The 21,877-nt window shown below is 41.0% G+C and overlaps 1 protein-coding gene across 2 annotated transcripts in view; it reads left to right on the top strand.

Moving 5' to 3' along the window:
- Window positions 1-21,877, top strand: part of PLCL2 (phospholipase C like 2) — a 197,632-nt gene that overhangs the window by 105,500 nt on the left and 70,255 nt on the right. For both annotated transcript variants that reach the window (XM_040480116.1, XM_040480117.1), the window contains exons 2-3: window positions 11,388-13,874; window positions 16,705-16,908. In XM_040480116.1, the coding sequence (XP_040336050.1) occupies window positions 11,388-13,874; window positions 16,705-16,908 (2,691 nt within the window). The remainder of the gene's footprint in view (window positions 1-11,387; window positions 13,875-16,704; window positions 16,909-21,877) is intronic.

Below are 21,877 nucleotides of genomic sequence, written 5' to 3'. Positions count from 1 at the left end.
GGCAGAGAGAGAGGGAGACACAGAATCGGAAACAGGCTCCAGGCTCTGAGCCATCAGCCCAGAGCCCGACGCGGGGCTCGAACTCACGGACCGCGAGATCGTGACCTGGCTGAAGTCGGACGCTTAAACCGACTGCGCCACCCAGGCGCCCCTGTACCCCAATGTTTATAGCAGCACTTTCAACAATAGCCAAATTATGGAAAGAGCCTAAATGCCCATCAACTGATGAATGGATAAAGAAATTGTGATTTATATACACAACGGAATACTACGTGGCAATGAGAAAGAATGAAATATGGCCTTTTGTAGCAACGTGGATGGAACTGGAGAGTGTTATGCTAAGTGAAATAAGCCATACAGAGAAAGACAGATACCATATGTTTTCACTCCTATGTGGATCCTGAGAAACTTAACAGACGACCATGGGTGAGGGGAAGGAAAAAGAAAAGGTTAGGGAGGGAGGCAAACCATAAGAGACTCTTGGAAACCGAGAACAAACTGAGGGTTGATGGGGGAGAGGGGAAAGTGGGTGATAGGCATTGAGGAGGGCACCTTTTGGGATGAGCACTGGGTGTTGTATGGAAACCAGTTTGACAATAAATTTCATATTAAAAAAAACATCTACTTTAGGTATTACCCCCCTCCAAAAAAAATAAATAAAAAAAATTTGAAAAGTAAGTGCTTTAAAATTGGTGTGAAAGTCTCTCAACACAGAACAGAACATAGCAGATGATTTCACTGGTGAGTTCTGTCTACCAAACATTTAAAGAAGAATTAACATACCCTTCCTTTGCATTTCTTTGGTTTCAGTTGTAACATCTCCTCTTCCATTTTTTATTTTATTTGAGTCCTCTCTCTCTTTAGCTACAGGTCTGTCTATTCTGTTTATCCTTTCAAAAAGCCAACTCCTGGTTTCACTGATCTTTCCCATTGTCTTATTCGTCTCTATTTCATTTATTTCCCCTGTGATCTTTGCTGTTCCCTTCCTTTGACCAACTTTTGGCTTAGTTCTTTTTCTGGTTCCTTGAGGGTAAACTTAGGTTGTTTATTTGAGATTTTTCTTGTTTCTTAATGTAGGTATTTATTGCTGTGATTTCCCTCTTAAACTGCTTTCTCCACATCCATATGTTTTGGTATGTTGTGTTTCCATTTTCATTTGTCTCAAGGTATTTTTTTTCATTTCTTCTTTGACCCACTGGTTGTTCAGTAGCATTTTATTGTATCTCCACGTACTTGTGAATTTCCAGTTTTCTTTGTGTGATTGATTTCCAATTTCATACCAGGGTGGTCAGAAAAGATGCTTGATATGATGTCAGTCTTCATAAATTTTTAAGACTTATTTTGTGGCCTAACATGATCTATCCTGGAGAACATTCCATCTGCCCTTGAGAAGAATGTGTACTCTGTTGCCTTTGGATGGAATGTTGTGTACATATCTGCTAAGTTCATCTGGTCTTACATGTCACTTAAGGCCAGTGTTTCTTTACTGATTTTCTTTCTGGATGATCTATCTATTGAAGAAGGTGGGGTTTTAAGGTCTCCTCCTATTATTGTATTGCTGTGTATTTCTCTGTTTAGGTCTGCTAATATGTGCCTTGTATATTTAGGCGCTCCAATGTCAGATGCATAAATATTTATAAATGTTACATCCTCTTGTTGAGTTGACCCCTTTATCGTTGAGGTTACCAGGTCCTCATAAGGGGTTACTATTCTGACTGCCAGCGTTGATCCAGCCAAGGGCTGGAAAATATAAGACATAGCCCATTTCCTCAAAAAGTTCATTTTCCGCTTGAGGAGATAAGGCTAACCCACATGAAACAATTAGAGAAATGAATAAGACTATAATTAAGTGTTAAATAATAGGGTAGAGACTCTACTGTATGAGTTTGGGGAAGAGACGGCATTGAGGGCTGGGCGAGTGTAGCCGCATGAATGGCTCAGAACTTAAAAGAATATTTTGTAGAAAGTAAGGTTTCCCTTTTATGTGATTCATTATTTTGTTTCTTTTTTTTTCTGATCTAATTGTTCACATACACTAATTTCATATGCAGATAAAACATTGGATTAAAAAAAGCCCCAGGAAGAAGTTTGTTTTTCCTATAAAATAAGATAGGAAATAATAAACAAGATGATTGCGTAGTAAATTGTCCGTGAAGCAGTTTTCCTTTTAAAATTTAATTCTAAAATAATTGTGGAAATACTAACACTTCTGACTGTAAGACCTACTGCGCCTCCTTCGCTGTGGTGGGTGTGGCCCCAAGGCAGAAGCCCTGCCTGCTTACTGGTCTCTGCAAAGCTTTCCTTCCTTCCTTCCTTCCTTCCTTCCTTCCTTCCTTCCTTCCTTCCTTCCTTCCTTCCTTCCTTTTTTTTTTTTTAAGATTTTATTTTTAAGTAATCTCTACATTCATCCTGGGACTTCAACTCACAGCCCCGAGATCAAGTCACATGCTGTACCAACTGAGCCAGCCAGGAAGCCCCTGAAGCTTTCCTTCTGAATCCTGACTACCCCTGGATGTCCATCATCTCCCCTTGATGCCAAGCAATGATAGATTTAAGGATAAGAAGTGAGGAAAATAAATTCTTCCTCCTATGCTATCCTGAAATACTGAAGAACCAGCACAATTTAGGTAGAAAATTGTGATTTGAGGAGTTATGCCTAGAATCAATTGTATTTGCAGCTAAGATTACATGTTATATGATTCAACTTGCATGGCTTTTAAAATTCAGTATGATTTACCAAACAGTTATTAACAATTAAAGTTATGTAACCACATCTTGAAATAGCTCTGTAGTATAGGAAGTCAGCAGGCTTTATAGTGTGCTGAATAAGGAATTACCATATACACAGTTGGGAAACATTGACAGTTTTCACACCAAAGTGGGCCACTTAAGTACCATTATTATAGATCATAAATTAAAATTCATTAAGATCAGTATTTTCACTGGAATGTAAAGTAGCGCTTATTTAGTTTATAGGAGCTCCATGCTCACCATTAAGTTTTTCATTACTGGAGAAAACCAATAGATGTTATTGCAGTTTACATTGGACACAGACATACATTATGGTTTTGTAAATTTACTTTGAATAACTATTTCAGTGGCAGTGAATGTGTTTCACCAAAAGGGTATTGTCGTGGGGTGCCTGAGTGGCTCAGTCGGTTGGGCATCTGAGTTTGGCTCAGGTCATGATCTCACGGTTCATGGGTTCAAGCCTGCTTCGGGCTCTGTGCTGACAGCTCAGGGCCTGGAGACTGCTTCGGATTCAGTATCTCCCTCTCTCTGCCCCTCCCTCTCATCTCAAAAATAAATAAAAATTTAAAAAAGAGTATTTTCATGAAAATAATTGTATTCCATTGCGATCCTCTGCTTTCATAATTAAAGACCCTATTCTTTTCAGAGCAGGTGTAACCCATTGCATCAAATGATTTGGAAGCTTTAACCTGACCTTGAAAACTTCATTTTACAGGAATTGGAAATGTGTTTTCTTTGCATGGAGTTATTTTGAACACTGTAGGAAATATTATGGTATGGGAGTATGAGGTAGAAGGAATCACCTGAATAATTCTTATCAGAAAATGCTTTGAGTGAAGTCATTTGATTAGTTTTTAGACAAAAATATTATGGGGATCATTGCTATGAATGTCGTGGTGCAACCTGTTGAAGCATTATTCTGAGAGGGCACCTGGCTGCCTTTGACAGTTTCCCAGTATGTCTTAGGCATGACATCCACTGGGTCCTACAAGTAGCATTAACTAGTAACCTTAGTTAAAAAAGACCCAGAGGGGAAATGTGCTCATTCTGTTCGTCTGGAATGGGACTAACTTTCAACAAATTCTAAGTGATTAGAGTATTGCAATTGTACATTTATGATAGTGTTTCTTTTTATTTTTATTTCATGAAGAAATAATTTCAGCCTGAAATGTATTTATTGAGCAGCAATAAAGAAGGTACAACCCTTCAGACAGCATTTAGAGCACTTTCCAACTATGAACTCACTTATCCATTATAAGAACCCTATGAGGTAGATACTATAAATAACACATGGGGGACACAGGTATTTTTTTTAATCTCTATTTTACAAGTGGGAAATGGAGGCATAGAGAATATGCAATACTAGCTCCCATCTTGTGGCTCATAGTATTTCTGTGGGTAACTCATAAACTAAAAAGTTTATAAACTGTTGGATTATTTTGTTCTACCTTGGAATAAAGAAAACCGTTTCACAGCTATGAATAAGAACTCTATGATTGATTGGCTTTGCTGTTTTTGTTAGTAAAATTGTTACTTCTATCCATGAATTATGTAGTTTTCTTTTGCTTTCTTGTCTCTCAGTTTGTCATTTCTCTTTTGGAGAGCCTTAAAATTTCCTTGACAACCCTAAAAAACACATATCCTTTGCCTTTAACATTTAAGGTTGACATTCATTTTTAGAAAATGATCATCTCTTTCTTTGCCTCTGGAAGCTTATGTTAATAAGGGCCATGATGGGGCGCCTGGGTGGCTCAGTCGGCTGAGCGACCAACTTCAGCTCAGGTCACGATCCCGCGGTTTGTGAGTTCAAGCCCTGCGTTGGGCTCTGTGCTGACAGCTCAGAGCCCAGAGCCTGTTTCGGATTCTGTGTCTCCCTTTCTCTGCCCCTCCCCTGCTTGCACTCTGTCTCTCCCTCTTTCTCAAAAATAAATAAACATAAAAAAAATTTTTTTTTAAAAAGTAAGGGCTTGGGGCGCCTGGGTGGCGCAGTCGGTTAAGCGTCCGACTTCAGCCAGGTCACGATCTCGCGGTCCGTGAGTTCGAGCCCCGCGTCAGGCTCTGGGCTGATGGCTCGGAGCCTGGAGCCTGTTTCCGATTCTGTGTCTCCCTCTCTCTCTGCCCCTCCCCCGTTCATGCTCTGTCTCTCTCTGTCCCAAAAATAAATAAACGTTGAAAAAAAAAATAAAATAAATAAAAAATAAAAAAGTAAGGGCCATGATTCTAAACCTCTTAAGAGGAGGAGGGATGGGTTTGCATATCACCTTCAGAATCCAATCACAGTCTTTTGGGGCCTCTGAAACCCACCTGTGACCCTTCAGAGACCTACCCATAGCTTAAGGACACCTTTGTTGGTGGAAGCACAGGAGAATTTAGGGACTACAGTCCTTTAAAAGGGAATAACTTTCGAAAACTATTCATTACATGGAGTACATTAGCAAGCTGGGTCAAGTAGATGCCCTGTGGTTAGATGTAAGTGGACTACCTGTAATCCATCTGGATCATAATTCTGATGTATATTCCTCTGTATATAACTTAAAAATTTTTTCTTTTTGTATTTGTTTTTCAGCAGCTTGATTGTGACCTGTCTTGGGTAGAGGGTAATGTGTGTGTGTGTGTGTGTGTGTGTGTGTGTGTGTGTGTCCTGTAATTTGGATTGAATGCTAGGCATCATGTTTAATAAAGACTGAGGTAAAGAGTACTTATACTGAGAAATGAACATGCCTCTTCCTCTTCTGGGTCATTAGTGTTGGGGAAGTTAAGCTAATCTAGTCCATAATTGAGCTGGTTTTGTATTTTGAGTTGCCATTGTTACCTTGTTACCTTCAGTGTACCACTGACTTTACATTTCTCCACCAGTGGGCCACCATAACCTTGTGTTGAGGTGGGGGCTAGGGTCCCAGAGGGTTTACTCATTGTTCCTGTTCTGCCCTCAGCTTTCATCTACAAAGTCTGTGTGAGAAAGGGATCTCTCTCCATGTTCTTACCCCTCCTCTATGGTACACTGCCTGTTACTTGGTGCTGGGCTTCTGGGGGAGTCTGGGGGAGTTGTTGGTCCTCCTGGTCTCGTTTCAATATTAGGCAGCCCTCTGCTCCTGTGCATCAGGGCTGGGACCTTGTCAGCATTCCTGCCCTGCTTCCCATAGAAGGGAGTATCTGTGCTGAGTTTGGGCAGGAGACAGTTTTCTGCCCCTCTTCTGATGGTAGTCAGGTTCTGTTTTTATTGGTGCAGGCTTCTAAGTCCAAGAGGTTCTCCTATCCCTTGGGGCAGTAGAGCTTTGCCTGGCTTTAGAGATAGATGGATTTTGCTTCTACCCTTCCCCCAGTGGACCTAGGAGAAAGACGGCTTGCTGCTCTTCCCTCAGGGGTGTAAAGCTTTTGCTTCAATATAGTAAGGTAGTTGGGGAAACAGGCAGTTTTAATTGCCTGTGACCTGGAGAGGGGTTCTCTCTCTTGCTCTCCCCCCCCCCACCTTTTTCAGGAGCCCCCATGAAGAAGGCTTAAAAATGAGTACAAACTCTCCCTGTGTCTGGGACTCCTGGTTACTCTACACTGATATACTAGCCCACACTTGGCCTTTATGAATTCCTTAAAATTTTAACGGACCTCTCACAGGCCTCCCTGGTGGCCTCTTCCTCCATGCTCTGTCAAACATGAAACAGTTTCTATGTCTTGTCTCTCCTTGGAAGGGCTTGTCACTCTTTGGAATTCAGTTCCAAACTTGGTTGCTTTGTGACCACAGTTCTCTGATGAATAGAAGAAAACATGATTTTACAGATAGTCTGGCTTTTTCTTGTTAGGTAGGGAGTGATGTTCTCTCTTGGCTTTGGCTTTCCACATTTTAAGCTATCAACTTTTTTTTTTTAATGTTTGTTTTTGAGAGAGAGAGAGACAGAGTGCGAGTGGGGGAGGGTCAGAGAGAGAGAGAGAGGGAGACACAGAATCCGAAGCAGGCTCCAGGCTCCGAACTGTCGGCACAGAGCCCAATACGGGGCTCAAACTCATGAACTGCGAGATCATGACCTGAACCAAAGTCGAATGCTAAACCGACTGAGTCACCCAGGTGGCCCTCTAAGCTGTCATCTTAACTTGTACTTAGTCACATGGGTGACCTTCAAGTCACCTATAGGTTCCCAAGCCATAAGCTGATCTGTGCCCTCATAGACTCCTTGCCAAAGTTGGGTCAGGGTGAACTCTTGGTGATACAGTAGAGGGCATCATGGGAGAGGGAACCCGCAAGGGGAAGAATCCATGGGCCAAGCAGCTTTCTGTTATTTGCAGTAAGAGGACTTCCACGTGAGTGGGAAGCAACATCTGACTGTACCTAGCTTTTCTTTTATTCCTTTCAATCCATATGATTGTATAAAATGACCTTCAAAGTGACCGATTTTGCCTTACACCCTTTTTTTTTTTTTTTTTCCTTTTTTGCTCATCTTGGAGAGCACATCAAAGTTTTAACAATGAATGAAAAACCTTGGCAAGGTAACTCTGATGTGCTCAGCGTGACTTATTCCTTCAATTCAGGGTTATTGTTACTGAGCTTAAGAAAGACCAGGCCTTGCTGTGCTCCTTTAAGGGGTCTCAAGTTGTTTCTGGGGGTGTTTTGTTTTCTTTTTTTAAGGATAGACATTTCTTTAACCTGGTGTTTCTTAACTCTCTTTAATCCTAGGCCCCCTTCAATCAACATAAAGATCTCAGGTCTTTCTTTAATGTTATTTATAAATGAAATTGAATAACTTGACTCAAACTGGAGGGACAAACGGCTGCTTAGTTTCCATACTGCCTCCCCTTCTTCATTCTGTTATGTCCTGCCCCCATCCCCACACTGACATCACTGCCTTTATGTAGAATTCAGCGTTTTGGGGTGGATGTAGAGGTGGGTTTTTTGGAAGCCGATTTGCCTCCAGACTGAACATTTGTCTTTTGTTCCTTCTCTTGGTGTTAATAAGTGCTGATAGCAGAAATCCACCAATGGGCCAGATTTGCATTCTCTTTGACCACTCAGAAGCTTTAGATGGTGAGGACTTATAAGAGCCAGCTCTTTTTAAAAGTAGTTTGAGGCACCTCCATCTCGGCAGAAACTTGTGTTTTTTCCCTCTGGTGTTAGGTGATGAGTGCATGGAAGTTATATGCATTTTGTTTTCTTTAGGTAAAAAGACTATATATGTAGCACATATGGTTTGATAACTTTTCACTGTTAAATTCAGCTAACCTTAAGAGACAACACAGCAAATAGATTCCAGGTCTGATACTGATGCAATACAGCTGACCCTTGATCAACGTGGATTTGAATGTGTGAGTCCCCTCACACATGGACTTTTTGTCAATAAATACAATCTAGTCCTGTAAATGTATTTTCTGTTCCTGACATTTTGCTTAATAACATTTCCTCTGGCTTACTTTGTTGTAAGAATATAGTATGTAATACGTATAGCATGTAAAATATGTTTTATTAATCAACCAGTTATGTTATGGATAAGGTTCCGGTCGGTAGTAGGCTATGAGCAGTTAAGTTTTTGGGGCATCACAAGTTATACATGGGTTTTTCAACTGTGTGGGGGGTTGGTGCCCCTAACCCTCACGTTGGTCAAGAGTGAACTGTACTTGATCACTGCTGGACTGAAAAGTGAAAGCCAAGTAGAAGTGAGTAGGTGTGAGGTAAAGATTCTGGGACTCGGGCAAGTTGGGGGCCTGGATCTCCTGCCATTGAACCTCAGTTGTCCTCCCCTCCCACACAAGGACTTCTGTCCTTCTCTTTCCTTACTCTTGGCCAGAGGGGACTGGCCTGCCTTCACATCTTCCGGTTGTTTCCAGCCAGTGATTCTGGTCCACCCGCTGGTGAGGGCAAGCTCACACACCTGTTCTCCTTTTTGGTCTCTGAGCAAGCACATGCCTCTGTCGTGTTTCCTAATAGCTTCATCTGTCAGGGAGGAAGGAGGCTTTGGCGCACTCTAGAGAGGACAGGATGGTTCTGGGCAACAGCAGTAGAGGGGGAAGAAGAGACAGGAAAGTCTCTGGTGAGGGAGGTCCTTGCTGTCATTACATCAGCCTGTGCTTGGGTGACCATCACGTTCGTGTGTCTACAGTGGATGATCAGAACTCACCAATCAAAACCTGGCTGGCTTGTGAAAAGCAAAGCAATGTTTTTAAAGCCTCAAGTATGGTGTTTAAGTTCCTGCCTATCCCACAGATGAGGGTGTGTGAGCACAGAAGAATGTTATTAATGTGCTTTGCAATTTGGCCTTTTCGTCTTAATAACAAAGAAAACTATGAATTTGAAATGTATCAATTGTAGTAAGTTAGAATCAATATGTTGTAACTGACAGAATAAAAGATTACAATGTTGAGGAAATGCTATATATATTCTTAATGGATAAATGGATAAGCACCTCCATTTATCTTTGTGACTTCTTTTTACTAGTGGCATCTAGAGATATAATTTATAAAGACTATAAAATTCCCTTACTTAATTACTATGTTGTCTTTACTGAAGGTACATGTGTGTTTTTAAAGGTAAAGACAATCCTTATTCTGAAAAATAGGAAATTTACACATTTGTTTCGTGCCCTTATGCATGGCTGATTACAAATTTAATTTCATGCCAACTTGCTTGAATAGATAGAAGGCAGTCTATGCTTTAGGGATCTGGAACAGCTATGATACAATGCATCTTATGGATACAATTGCCACAGTTTTTATGTCTTTTGCACTTTATTGTTCTGAGGATTCAATTGCAAAGAAATACTCTGCCTTGTGGCTTTTATGTTTTATCTTGGCATTTAGATCACAAAAGCCTCTATGGTTCATTTTGAAACTTTGAGGGAAATGATACCCATATGATTTAAGGTTTAAGTTTAATTACCTTCTGCAAATTGCTTTTGGAAGTATAGGTAGTCAAAAAGTAAGAGTGGTTTTAAATTGCAGATGCAGAGAATAGCATAATCACTTTCTAAAATGTAGAGGTTTTACTCAAAATAGATTCTTTCCAGAGCAGGAAAGTTAGAATTGCTTTTGTATAATATTTTTCATGCTCTTTTCTTTATTGCCACGGAAGTTATATTATCTCAATCTCCATGTCTATTCCCTATGTATGAATATAATGACTTACTGAAATTTTATCAAATATTTCACGTACCTCCTGAAAGACAATAGCATGTTTTAGGTTAAAATTGTGAAAATCGTGAAAGAGACTTTGAGGTCATTTGAGCACGTAAAGAAAATACTAAAAGTGTCTGTCTGCACAGGGAAAGAACTTAAAATACACACAGAGGTGTGGCATTGACATCTTAAGGTGGGCACCTATTACACTGTGCGAGAAAGTTAAGGGGTGTGCCGTTGGTGATACAGACTTCTTTAGAAATAGATGCTGCCGAAAGTTTTTCACTTGATAGTGTTAATAACCTGTTGATATTGGAAGTACCTAGGTGACATTGTCCTAAGCACTAGCCTGGTGCATGCTAGTAGGCTTTAATAAACCCAACTCTAGAATTTAGAAGCACCCTCAGCTGTAATCTAGGCCTCCGATGCAGATTCATTACCCCCACAACAGTAAAACCATACCTGTCTGAAGTCTTTAGAACCGTGACTAATCTAATAGGAGACTCTGATGAGCCAGGAATCTCTGCTGGGATTTCAGTGTCTACTCACTTAACACACAATTTAGTGGTCCCTACTTAGCTCTGTCTGGTCTTTTGGCATATATAGTTTCCAGAAATGTCTAGACATCTTAGTGTATACAAGTGGTCAGGAAGTGGTGTTCAAACTTTAGTATGCATCCCCATCACCCAGAGTGTTACCTACGATGCAAATTCCTGGGCACTAACCCTTGGAGATCTGATTCCCTGAGCCTAGGGATCTGCTTTCTAATCAGCAACCCGGGTGGTTGTGAGGCAAGTGGTGTGGTGACAGCCCTTTGAGAAACACGAGTATGGGAGATGTGCACACACGCAGAGCCTGCTTTGTGGGTGTATGACCTGTGCGGTTGTGCAGGCCCCACACTCAGAAGGGTCCTGCACTTTGGCTTAATGCTCTTCTGTCACCTTAAAATTCTTAACGATTTTGGACAAGGAGTCCTGCATTTTCATTTTTCCCTGAGCTCTGAAAATTATGTAGCCAGCTCTCTGTACAGGATTTCATTGTGTATTATTGAAATTGTGTTTTTTGACACCCACGGACTGCAATTATTCAATAATGATTTTTTTTTTTACTTGTTTATATTAGGCTGTAAACTCCAGGGCCCCTTCTCAGCTCTGTAAGTGATTGAGTATCATTTATCACAGAACATTCAATAAGAAATCTTAACAGAATGATTTTCTTGAAGAAATTTAATTTTTTTAAATGTTTATTTATTTAGAGAGAGACAGAGTGAGAGCATGCGTGTGTGTCGGGAAAGGGGGGGGGGGAAGGGGCAGAGATAGAGTAGAGAGAGAAGCCTAAGCAGGCTCAGTGCTATCAGCACAGAGCCCAGCGCAGGGCTCAGTCTCATGAACCATGAGCTCATGCCCGGAGCCAAGATCAGGAGTTGGACACTTAACCAGCTGAGCCACCCAGGAGCCCCTAAAAAATTTAATTTTTATTCCTAGTCTTGAACATAGATGCCTGTGTTTATGTTATTCTTATACACTATTTTTTTCTCCCAGGATGGTACAAAACAGAAAAGAGAACGGAAGAAGACAGTCTCGTTTAGTAGCATGCCAACAGAGAAGAAGATCAGCAGTGCAAGTGATTGCATCAATTCGATGGTTGAGGGTTCAGAACTCAAAAAGGTTCGCTCCAACTCCAGGATTTACCACAGGTATTTTTTACTGGATGCCGACATGCAGAGCCTGAGGTGGGAGCCATCTAAGAAGGATTCTGAGAAAGCCAAGATTGACATTAAATCCATTAAGGAAGTGAGGACGGGAAAAAATACAGACATATTCCGCAGCAATGGCATTTCTGACCAGATATCTGAAGACTGCGCATTTTCAGTCATATACGGAGAGAATTATGAGTCACTTGATTTGGTTGCCAACTCTGCAGATGTTGCGAACATCTGGGTTACGGGACTGCGGTACCTAATTTCTTATGGAAAACATACACTTGATATGTTAGAAAGTAGCCAAGACAACATGAGGACTTCTTGGGTTTCACACATGTTTAGTGAAATTGATGTAGAAGACCTTGGACATATAACTCTGTGTAATGCTGTGCAGTGCATCAGAAACCTCAATCCCGGTTTAAAAACTAGCAAAATTGAGCTCAAGTTCAAAGAATTGCACAAATCCAAGGACAAAGCTGGTACTGAAGTCACAAAGGAAGAATTTGTTGAGGTTTTCCATGAGCTTTGTACCAGACCTGAAATTTATTTCCTTTTAGTTCAGTTTTCAAGCAATAAAGAATTTCTTGATACCAAGGACCTTATGATGTTTCTTGAGGCAGAGCAGGGTGTGGCACATATAAATGAGGAAATTAGCCTTGAGATTATTCACAAATATGAGCCATCCAAAGAAGGTAAGGAAAAGGGCTGGCTTTCCATAGATGGGTTCACTAACTACCTTATGTCACCTGACTGTTATATATTTGATCCGGAACATAAGAAGGTCTGTCAAGATATGAAGCAACCTTTGTCTCATTACTTTATAAACTCATCTCATAATACATACTTAATAGAGGATCAGTTCCGAGGTCCCTCTGATATCACGGGATACATCCGAGCTCTTAAAATGGGTTGCCGGAGTGTTGAGTTAGATGTATGGGACGGGCCAGATAATGAACCTGTAATTTACACGGGCCACACCATGACCTCTCAGATAGTCTTCCGCAGTGTCATTGATATTATTAACAAGTACGCATTCTTTGCTTCCGAGTATCCTCTTATCTTATGTTTAGAAAATCACTGTTCTATTAAACAGCAGAAGGTAATGGTTCAGCACATGAAGAAAATTTTAGGAGACAAGCTCTATACAACATCACCCAATGTGGAGGAATCTTATCTGCCATCCCCAGATGTCCTGAAGGGGAGGATACTAATTAAAGCCAAGAAGCTGTCCTCAAATTGCTCAGGCGTAGAAGGGGATGTTACTGATGAAGATGAGGGAGCAGAAATGTCTCAGAGGATGGGAAAGGAGAACGTGGAGCAGCCCAACAATGTGCCTGTGAAGCGATTTCAGCTATGTAAAGAACTGTCTGAACTGGTGAGCATCTGCAAGTCGGTTCAGTTCAAAGAATTTCAGGTGTCATTTCAGGTTCAGAAGTACTGGGAAGTGTGTTCATTTAACGAAGTGCTTGCCAGCAAATATGCCAATGAGAATCCAGGGGACTTTGTAAATTACAACAAACGTTTCCTTGCTAGGGTTTTCCCCAGCCCCATGAGAATTGACTCCAGTAACATGAACCCTCAAGACTTTTGGAAGTGTGGTTGTCAGATCGTAGCCATGAACTTTCAGACCCCAGGCCTGATGATGGACCTGAATATTGGCTGGTTCAGGCAGAATGGGAACTGTGGCTATGTCCTTCGGCCGGCCATCATGAGGGAGGAAGTGTCTTTCTTCAGTGCCAACACAAAGGACTCCGTCCCTGGGGTTTCACCTCAGCTTCTTCACATTAAAATCATTAGCGGGCAGAACTTTCCCAAACCCAAAGGATCAGGTGCCAAAGGTGATGTAGTGGATCCTTACGTCTATGTTGAAATTCACGGAATCCCTGCCGACTGTGCGGAACAAAGGACAAAAACAGTGCACCAGAATGGGGATGCTCCCATTTTTGATGAAAGCTTTGAATTTCAAATCAACCTTCCTGAACTGGCCATGGTGCGCTTTGTTGTACTAGATGATGACTACATTGGGGATGAGTTCATTGGTCAGTACACAATCCCCTTTGAATGTTTACAAACAGGCTACCGCCATGTCCCCTTGCAGTCACTGACTGGAGAGGTCCTAGCACACGCTTCTTTGTTTGTCCACGTGGCCATTACTAACCGAAGAGGAGGAGGGAAACCACATAAAAGGGGCCTTTCTGTGAGAAAAGGGAAGAAATCCAGGGAATATGCATCTTTAAGAACATTGTGGATTAAAACTGTAGATGAGGTGTTCAAGAATGCCCAGCCCCCTATACGTGATGCCACAGATCTGAGAGAGAACATGCAGGTACGTTCTTGTGGTTAAGTATTTACTCAACGGCTTTTCTTCACATGAAGGCTTTGGAAGGGTTTGTTTTTATAATACTGTGTTTGATTTTAAATAATTTGTAAATTCTAATTCGTTATTAGACCATTTACCACTGGTCTCATTTTTTTATCATTTAAGTTTCCAAAACTGTAGTTGGTATTGAAAATATTGATAATGTATTAGAATCAATTTTTATTGAAATGAAATGAAATGTTATTAATATTAAAATAAATTTTCTGTCTCAACCATATCCTAGTCCTTGTTAATCCTAGTCCTTGTCTGCAAAAAAATGGATCCCCATTTTTTTTTCTAAGAATGTACACGGGAATCTCTGGTTTTTCTGAATAAATAATCTTTATTATCTTTAGCTGGAGCACACTTTGAGGACTTACCAAAATAAAAGGGACAGGTTCCAGTCCTTTCTTCTGGAGCTTCAGTACTAGGAAAATAGCAAGCCCTTAAGTGAGCCATTGCATTTGTGTTTTGAGCCTCCTCTTGATTTTAGAGGACAGCTATTTAATTGTTTAAGTAAAAGACATGTGGCATCTATATTTATTAGAAGTCTAAGATAATGATTACCTCTAAACTGTATAATCACTAAAAGCAATCAGGAATTAATGTGTAATTAAGGATCGTCCACATGTCCAGCAATATACTAAGGCCTGCCTCACAGAGCTAAGCGGCCCTAACCCGGCCCAGTGTGTGAGAGAGCCACATCTGTGGTAGCTGCTCGGCATGTGTTTGTATTATGTATATGTGCGTTATATATGTGTATATATATATGTATTATATATATAATGTATCAGTTGATTTTATACATGTATGTGTGTGTGTGTGTGTGTATATATATATATATATATGTATATATATATATATATATAACCATTATGAGAAGAATGCCAGCAGCAAGTAAACCTGATTCAGAATATTCAGATTTCAACCCTGTACTGATGTTATAGATACCTCATTACTAAAAAGACCTTACCACAATGGAGAAATTTTATTCTCTTTCTCTCCAAGTAAAAGCATAACAGAAACCCAAAGGGCTTTTCCCTGTTTCTCAGGGTGAAAATGGTTTGGTAAACCCTCAGCTCTGAGCAAGCCACACGGTCCCCTGCCACAGGGCTGCTGTTGTGTGTGTGACACAGCCTTCCCGTGAAGATTCTCCAGAGCTCGAACATCCTGTTTCCAGAGCTGCGTGTCTGCACTGACCCCGACAGGGCAGTCGGTGGCGGGGTTTAACGAGCACCTGCCAGGCATGCAGTCTGGGCCATGAGGACGCAGCTGTGAACAAGCGGTCCCTTTAGTTGGGAGTGGGCAGTGGGGGAGGGAATCAGACCGTGAGCAGGTAGGCGAATGAGCACATAGGTCAGTTGCAGACACAAGCAAGGGCTGTGAAGAAAATAAAACAGGAAGGGGTGATGGAGTTATTGGGAGACCCTGCTGTCGATATCACAGCCGTGGTTTATTGTCACAAGCAGTCGACATACAGGTGATTTTGAGCAAAATAACATTGAGTTTGATGTCCATGTTTAAAGAGCTACTAATAAGAAGAAAATGTTTAAATCTAAAGCAAAGTGCTACTCATTTCTAAGACTGGGGTATCTGAGAGCAGAAGGCACAGGACTTGGAAGGCCCGACTCCTCCCCTCTGGCCGCCATGCCCAGATAGGGACCCCATGTGTGTCTGGAATAACTCCTATTCTGGTTAGGATGTACCTGTTGTTATAGCATAGTGATTAAAAGCATAGGTCTCAACATCGGCAGATTCGGGCAAAATCTTGACTCCTTCACTTACCAGCTGTGTGTCCTTAGAGAAATAACAGAGAGAGGTTACAGCCAAGACTCAGTTTCTTCACCCACTGCCTGGCTCTTTGAGAGAATTAGAGGAGGTAGTACGTAGTAAGTATGCCTACTGTAGCTTCGCACTTGGTAAGTGCTCAAAGAATGCCAGCTTATGGTGTTTTACACTCTCAAGAGGTTTTCTTTAACGGATATTTTAATGGCATACCTCTGGTGATTAGCAAAAAGAGAGAGGGAGAAACCTTGAAATCAGTGGGCACACTAATAGGGACGGTCTCCCGGTGGGCAGGCCTCCCCAGTAAACTGCAGTGCCCTCACAGTCCCTTTCAATTTTCTGGTGGTTTACTGGCCATCTTTGGCATCCCTTGGCTGGCAGATCACTGCCTTCATCTTTATATGACTTTCAAAGCTAAAAAGCAGAGATAGAGCAGACTTTCTTATGCCCTCAGAGGAACAGACCATATCAAAACCTTGATCTTGGACTTCTAGCCTCCATAAGTGAGATAATAAATTTGTTGTTTAAACCACACCCCCCCCCAAAAAAAATTCCTTAGATTTGGAGCCGGCATAACCAGATGAGAGACATTCAAGTTTCTGTCTCACAAATACCCTTTTCCCTTTCTGATGGCTAACATATTTGACACTTACTTTAAACCCGATTTTTTTTTCTTTACCTCTTTTGAGTACAGAAGGCATTCTTTTTGTTTGCTCATGATTGCATACCAGCCTTAGCACCACTGTGAACTTTGATCGGAAAAGAGGCTTTACCCTTCAGAAGAATTTTACTTCTGATAAATTGGTATTGCAAATGTCTATAACTGTATTTACTTTGGAAAATAGCCAATTTTTCCTGGAATAAAATAATCATTAGCTAATTCTGTCATAACATTGTTAATAACCATTGTATCAGGCAGTTCAAATATAATCAAGTATATCAAGTAAAATATCCGTGAGAAATTAAGGCCTCTGGTTAATTACAAAGTGCCTCCTTTCTTTCCTCTTAACAGAATGCAGTGGTGTCATTCAAAGAGCTGTGTGGCCTCTCCTCTGTGGCCAATCTCATGCAGTGCATGTTGGCGGTATCTCCCCGCTTTCTGGGAGCTGATAACACACCCCTCGTGGTCCTGAATCTTAGCGAGCAGTATCCCACGATGGAGTTGCAGGGAATCGTGCCTGAGGTTCTAAAGAAGATTGTAACAACTTACGACATGGTGAGTTGTTGTTTGTACTTTTATGGAGCCCGAGTGAGAGAGACATCTTAAGACAGACGATATACCAGACATACTTAGGCGCTCTTGTTAAGATGTGCTTTCCTATCTCATGCTTCATGTGGCTCTGTTGGAAAAATTATTCCTCTGACTTCGCTGTATATGAAAGAGCTTATTCTTTTGTTGTTGTTTTAGAAAGCAGGATTCAGAAACACCTCTCTCAGTTGGATTAAATAGTTGTTAGCTTTTCAAGAATATATCTGAATTGATTTCTAAAGCATACACTATTTTCTACACATACATAGCAAAGATTTTTTTTTTCGTATTTCTCTGCAATCAGAGAAAATTTGCTCAGTTTTGTTTTGTTTTCATTTTTGAGACTGGTAAAAGTGAGAAGTTTAATTTTTTTCTAAAATAAGTTTTAAACACCATTAGGGGCAATTTCTTCCATCACATGATTAGAATGTTTGATGCTTTCCTTCCTTACAGCAGCTTCTCTGAGATACCTGTAATTTGTAATCAACTTAACGTTAATGAGGTATCCTCAGGATAGCTAGAATATTACATTTTTGTGTTTACATAGATCTTGCATTTTCATAATCACATCCTGCTCTTATTGTGTTTTTCGGCTTTGCATAGCTCTAAGGGAGAATTAGTGGGTGAACAGCACTGTTTCACGCTCACAACGTAGTGGAGGCTGTCAGAACTCATGAGTGCTGGCTGTTGCTCTTACAGCCTGTGAGGTTTGGTGCTGTTGGGCAGCCCTCTCCCACATTGGCCAGACTGTCAGCCTTTGCTCCTCAGGGTGCTCAGAGGTAAGAGGCCACACCCACTACGTCCTCCACATGAAATGCATGAGCTAAGACCACAGAACCCTAGGCTTCATCTGATGTAGCCTGCTGTCTTAAAGATGAAATGGGATTTGGGGGCGCCTGGGTGGCGCAGTCAGTTAAGCATCCAACTTCAGCCAGGTCACGATCTCACGGTCCGTGAGTTTGAGCCCCGCGTCAGGCTCTGGGCTGATGGCTCGGAGCCTGGAGCCTGTTTCCGATTCTGTGTTTCCCTCTCTCTCTCTGCCCCTCCCCCGTTCATGCTCTGTCTCTCTCTGTCCCAAAAATAAATAAAAACGTTGAAAAAAAAATTTAAAAAAAAAAAAAAAGAAATGGGATTTGCATCATAAACCCTAACAGAAATATTTTTGACTGTTCTGTAAATTGATCTAAAAGCTTTAGTTTGGAGGGATTTCTACAATTCAAAGGAAAGAGACAACACGTTAGGTCAGCATTTCCCACAGTGTGTTCAGAGAAACCTTGGTTTCTTAGGATATGAGTAAATGTCACATGGGAGAAAGGGTTCCGTGGTGAAATAATTTGGGGAAATACTGCTTTGAACAAAATTAATCCTATGTCTTTACTGCAGGACTTCTTGGGGCCTTTTATTTGCTAACACAGTGAGTCCCCAAGAGGGCGATAGATACAGTATGCCCCGTTTCACAAATCGACTTGACCATGGCGTACTGTTTCTAAAAACAAACGTTTGAAATACCTTTTGCTCTTGATCTTCTTCACTTCTTGACCATATTCACTCGAGTCTTCAGGTAAATAAGATCTGGACGTACAAGTCAGTAGAACACAATATTTTAAAACAGCTTATCAGTTCATTACCTTAAAAAGGTGATTTGTGAGCTTTTTCCTAGATTCCTGTGCAGTAGCTGCAGATGCGAATTAGTCCCTACTATTTCTAGCTTAGAGTTCATGGTAATGTAAGAGATATAAAGGGCCGAACAGTGGTCACTGCAAGCAAACTACAGAGAGTGCAGTCAACCTGAAGAAAGGACGAAGGCCAGGGGCAAATGTATCTAAACCCTGGGGAGAGCACTGTGTTGGGTGTCCCAGGAGTCACAAGAATGAACATGAATCTCCCTTGTCCTCAGGGAGCCGTGCAGTCAACTAGAAGGTAGGAGGCAGCTGGGGAGCAAAACAAGAAGCTTATGCTGTGATCCTTTGTGGCCAAAAAAAAAAAAAAAAAAAAGATAGAAGAGGTAAAAATGGGAAAGTTTGAAGAGCTCTTTCATGCTGTGACCGAGGCCACCTAATTAGTTCCCACCTCCTCAAGTTTCATGAGGAGGGGCCAGAAGAAGTAGCTGATGTGTGTAAATGCTTCTTAACCTGAAGCAACAAATAAAACTGTCAGACATTTTGTAGACCTATTTTGTTCACCAAAATCTAACATGACTTAGACCCTGATGTCTGTGGCAGTCATACAGTGACATTTCTTCATGGTAACCTTTTTAACAGGGACTTCTTGAGAGTTGGGGTGGTGGTACCCCACGTAGGTGATAACGGTGGACGGAACACGGGTTAGGTCCCAGGACCTAGTCCAGGGGCTGAGTGCCGACCCTGAGCAGGAGGTTCTCAGGGTTCGTGGTCAAGAGGCTTATGGACGCGGGCAACCTCACAGCACCTGTCACAGTATTTGGCACAGGAATCACTCAGTGTACTTGGTTCCCTGCCCCTTCCTCTTCCTGGGCTTGTAAATGATAACTCTTATTGCGTAACTCTTGTCTGCACATAACTTTACAGTAGTGTGGTTGCGGAAGTGATAAGACAGAATGTTTTAGCTTGTTGAAAGTTTTTAAATTGTGAAATTACTCTTACATAATGTTTAATTGAAATAGCTCTGCTGTATTATACCCCTGGCTCTATTGATTTGTTCTGTTTTAACTCCCATCTGAAAAGCTACGCTATAAAATATTTAAAATTAAGTTCAGATTATTATAATTTGAATTTTAAAAACTGTAATATTGCTATAACAATAACTCTTGTAATGTTTTTTAGTCCTTTTATAAGTAACTTAATGGTTTCTCACCTGGTGGCAATTAATGGACTAAAGGTAGATAAAAGAATATCAATGGGAAGTGTACTAAGGCCTTGGACAGCCTATAACTTTAAATATAGCTCTTTATTTTTATAATGTTATATTGAGATTTACCCAAAATTAACCTTGGGAATAAGATCTTACTTCATTTCATTGACTTCCCGTTTATACTTTGAAGCCTCCAGGTGAGAAGTAAAAATAGTGTGAGAAATCCCCTCCAAAAGTCCTATGTCATTGCCAGTCTACACTGCTGAAGCCTGCCCTCTGGTAAGGGCAGGGCTATGACATGGCCTGTCTTGAGTGTACAGATATTTATTTATGCTATCACGGCTGTGATTACTTTTCAGTGTCTAAACTCTTCTTAATAAACCAGTATATCAGAAATATGCCAGTTGCTTTGTGAAAAAGGAGAATGCAGAGAAGGAATTGGCCATGGAAATGTGAACAACGTATAAGCCACTCTGGAGGCTAGAAAAGAATGCCCAGGTGTAGGGTGGCCACACGTCTTGGCTTTCCTGCTGATACACCTGTTATCCCAGAATCATTATTACTAATTTTCCCTTTAACTCTTAGAAGTGTCTTTGTTTAGATAATTAGTTGTATGGTCACCCTCTCCATAGCCCCTGGATTGTCCTAATGGCTCCTGTGATTACCACCAACAAATGGGTTTTTAAATCTGCCCAAATTGTGTTTTTGCCCTATTTGTGGTAACTTCTTGGGTCCTGGAAATGATGACGTTTAACCCTGGGTCAAAGCCATTCATGAGTCAAAGCAGATGTCAAAGCCATTCAGGAGTAGAGGAAGAAGAGAAGTACAGATACCTTCTTAGACTAGGCAGATCAGGGGTGGGGGTTGTTGAAAATAGGGACTGGACTGGTATGGAGAGTGGGAATGTCCATGTGTTGTCAGACAAATAAGCCTTTTCTTCCCTTGAGATGTTTATAATTTAATAGAAGAGATAAAGTGTATCCATCCATAGAGGGTAAAATGATACCTAATAGATATTTTTAAATATGTAAACAAATTATTTGGATAGTTGTGGGCAAGAATGGTCAGTTTCAGGTATAGGGATTAGGAAAACTTCAGAGAAATATTGGCCTTTGAGCTAGACCTTTAAGAATGAGTCACATTTCAACAGGTAGAGATGATAAAAAGTAGGCTGTTGAAAGCTGAGTTCACAGAGTGAAACATGCTCAGAAATGTGGAAGCACATCTGGGAAATTAACGTTTGGACTGTGGTCATTCCTGCACATTTCTGAGCAGCAGTACAGGGCCAAGCTCAGACTTGGGTATTATAGACTATAAGAGGGTTACAGCAAAAGACAGCTCAGAGAACACATGATGAGTGCCTTCATTTTACAGATAATTAAATGGAAACCCTGTGGCACATCAAATTAATGGCAGAACTAGGTTTAGAGCCCAAAGAGTGTCTTTGTCCATTTTTTTTCTGCAATCCAGATCAGGAAAATTAGCCATGTGTGGTATGTAGATGAGTGATCAATATGCAGATAAAGCCCAGATATCTTCGATAATAATAATCCAAAGTTGTTCATGTGGGGCTCTCAAAGTAAGAGGTAACTCGTTCCTGATTCCTGTTCCTCATGAAGATGGAAAATAATTCATATTTCATACTTCGGTGCATAGTAAAAGGAAGATTCAATGAGCTTAAACTAAGGAAGACTATTTCAATAGTTAGATCAAATTCCGCTCAAAGAAATCTGGCTATAGGTATCTGAACATATCTGTTATATTATTACTTCAGAAAACAAAACATTTAAATATTTTACTTAAAATTTATGTAAATGAACTTGAATGCATTCACTCTTCACAATTAAATGTCAAGATTGAGCTTGTTCTCTCATGTAATTAAAAGCTGTTCGGGGGGCGCCTGGGTGGCGCAGTCGGTTAAGCGTCCGACTTCAGCCAGGTCACGATCTCGCGGTCCGTGAGTTCGAGCCCCGCGTCAGGCTCTGGGCTGATGGCTCAGAGCCTGGAGCCTGTTTCCCATTCTGTGTCTCCCTCTCTCTCTGCCCCTCCCCCGTTCATGCTCTGTCTCTCTCTATCCCAAAAATAAATAAACGTTGAAAAAAAAAAT

Source organism: Herpailurus yagouaroundi, unplaced genomic scaffold, assembly GCF_014898765.1.
Source record: "Herpailurus yagouaroundi ecotype Mexico unplaced genomic scaffold, PumYag 159, whole genome shotgun sequence".
NCBI lineage: Eukaryota > Metazoa > Chordata > Mammalia > Carnivora > Felidae > Herpailurus > Herpailurus yagouaroundi.
Note: the sequence above shows the minus strand (reverse complement) of the source record. Positions and strands in the feature narration are given on the sequence as shown.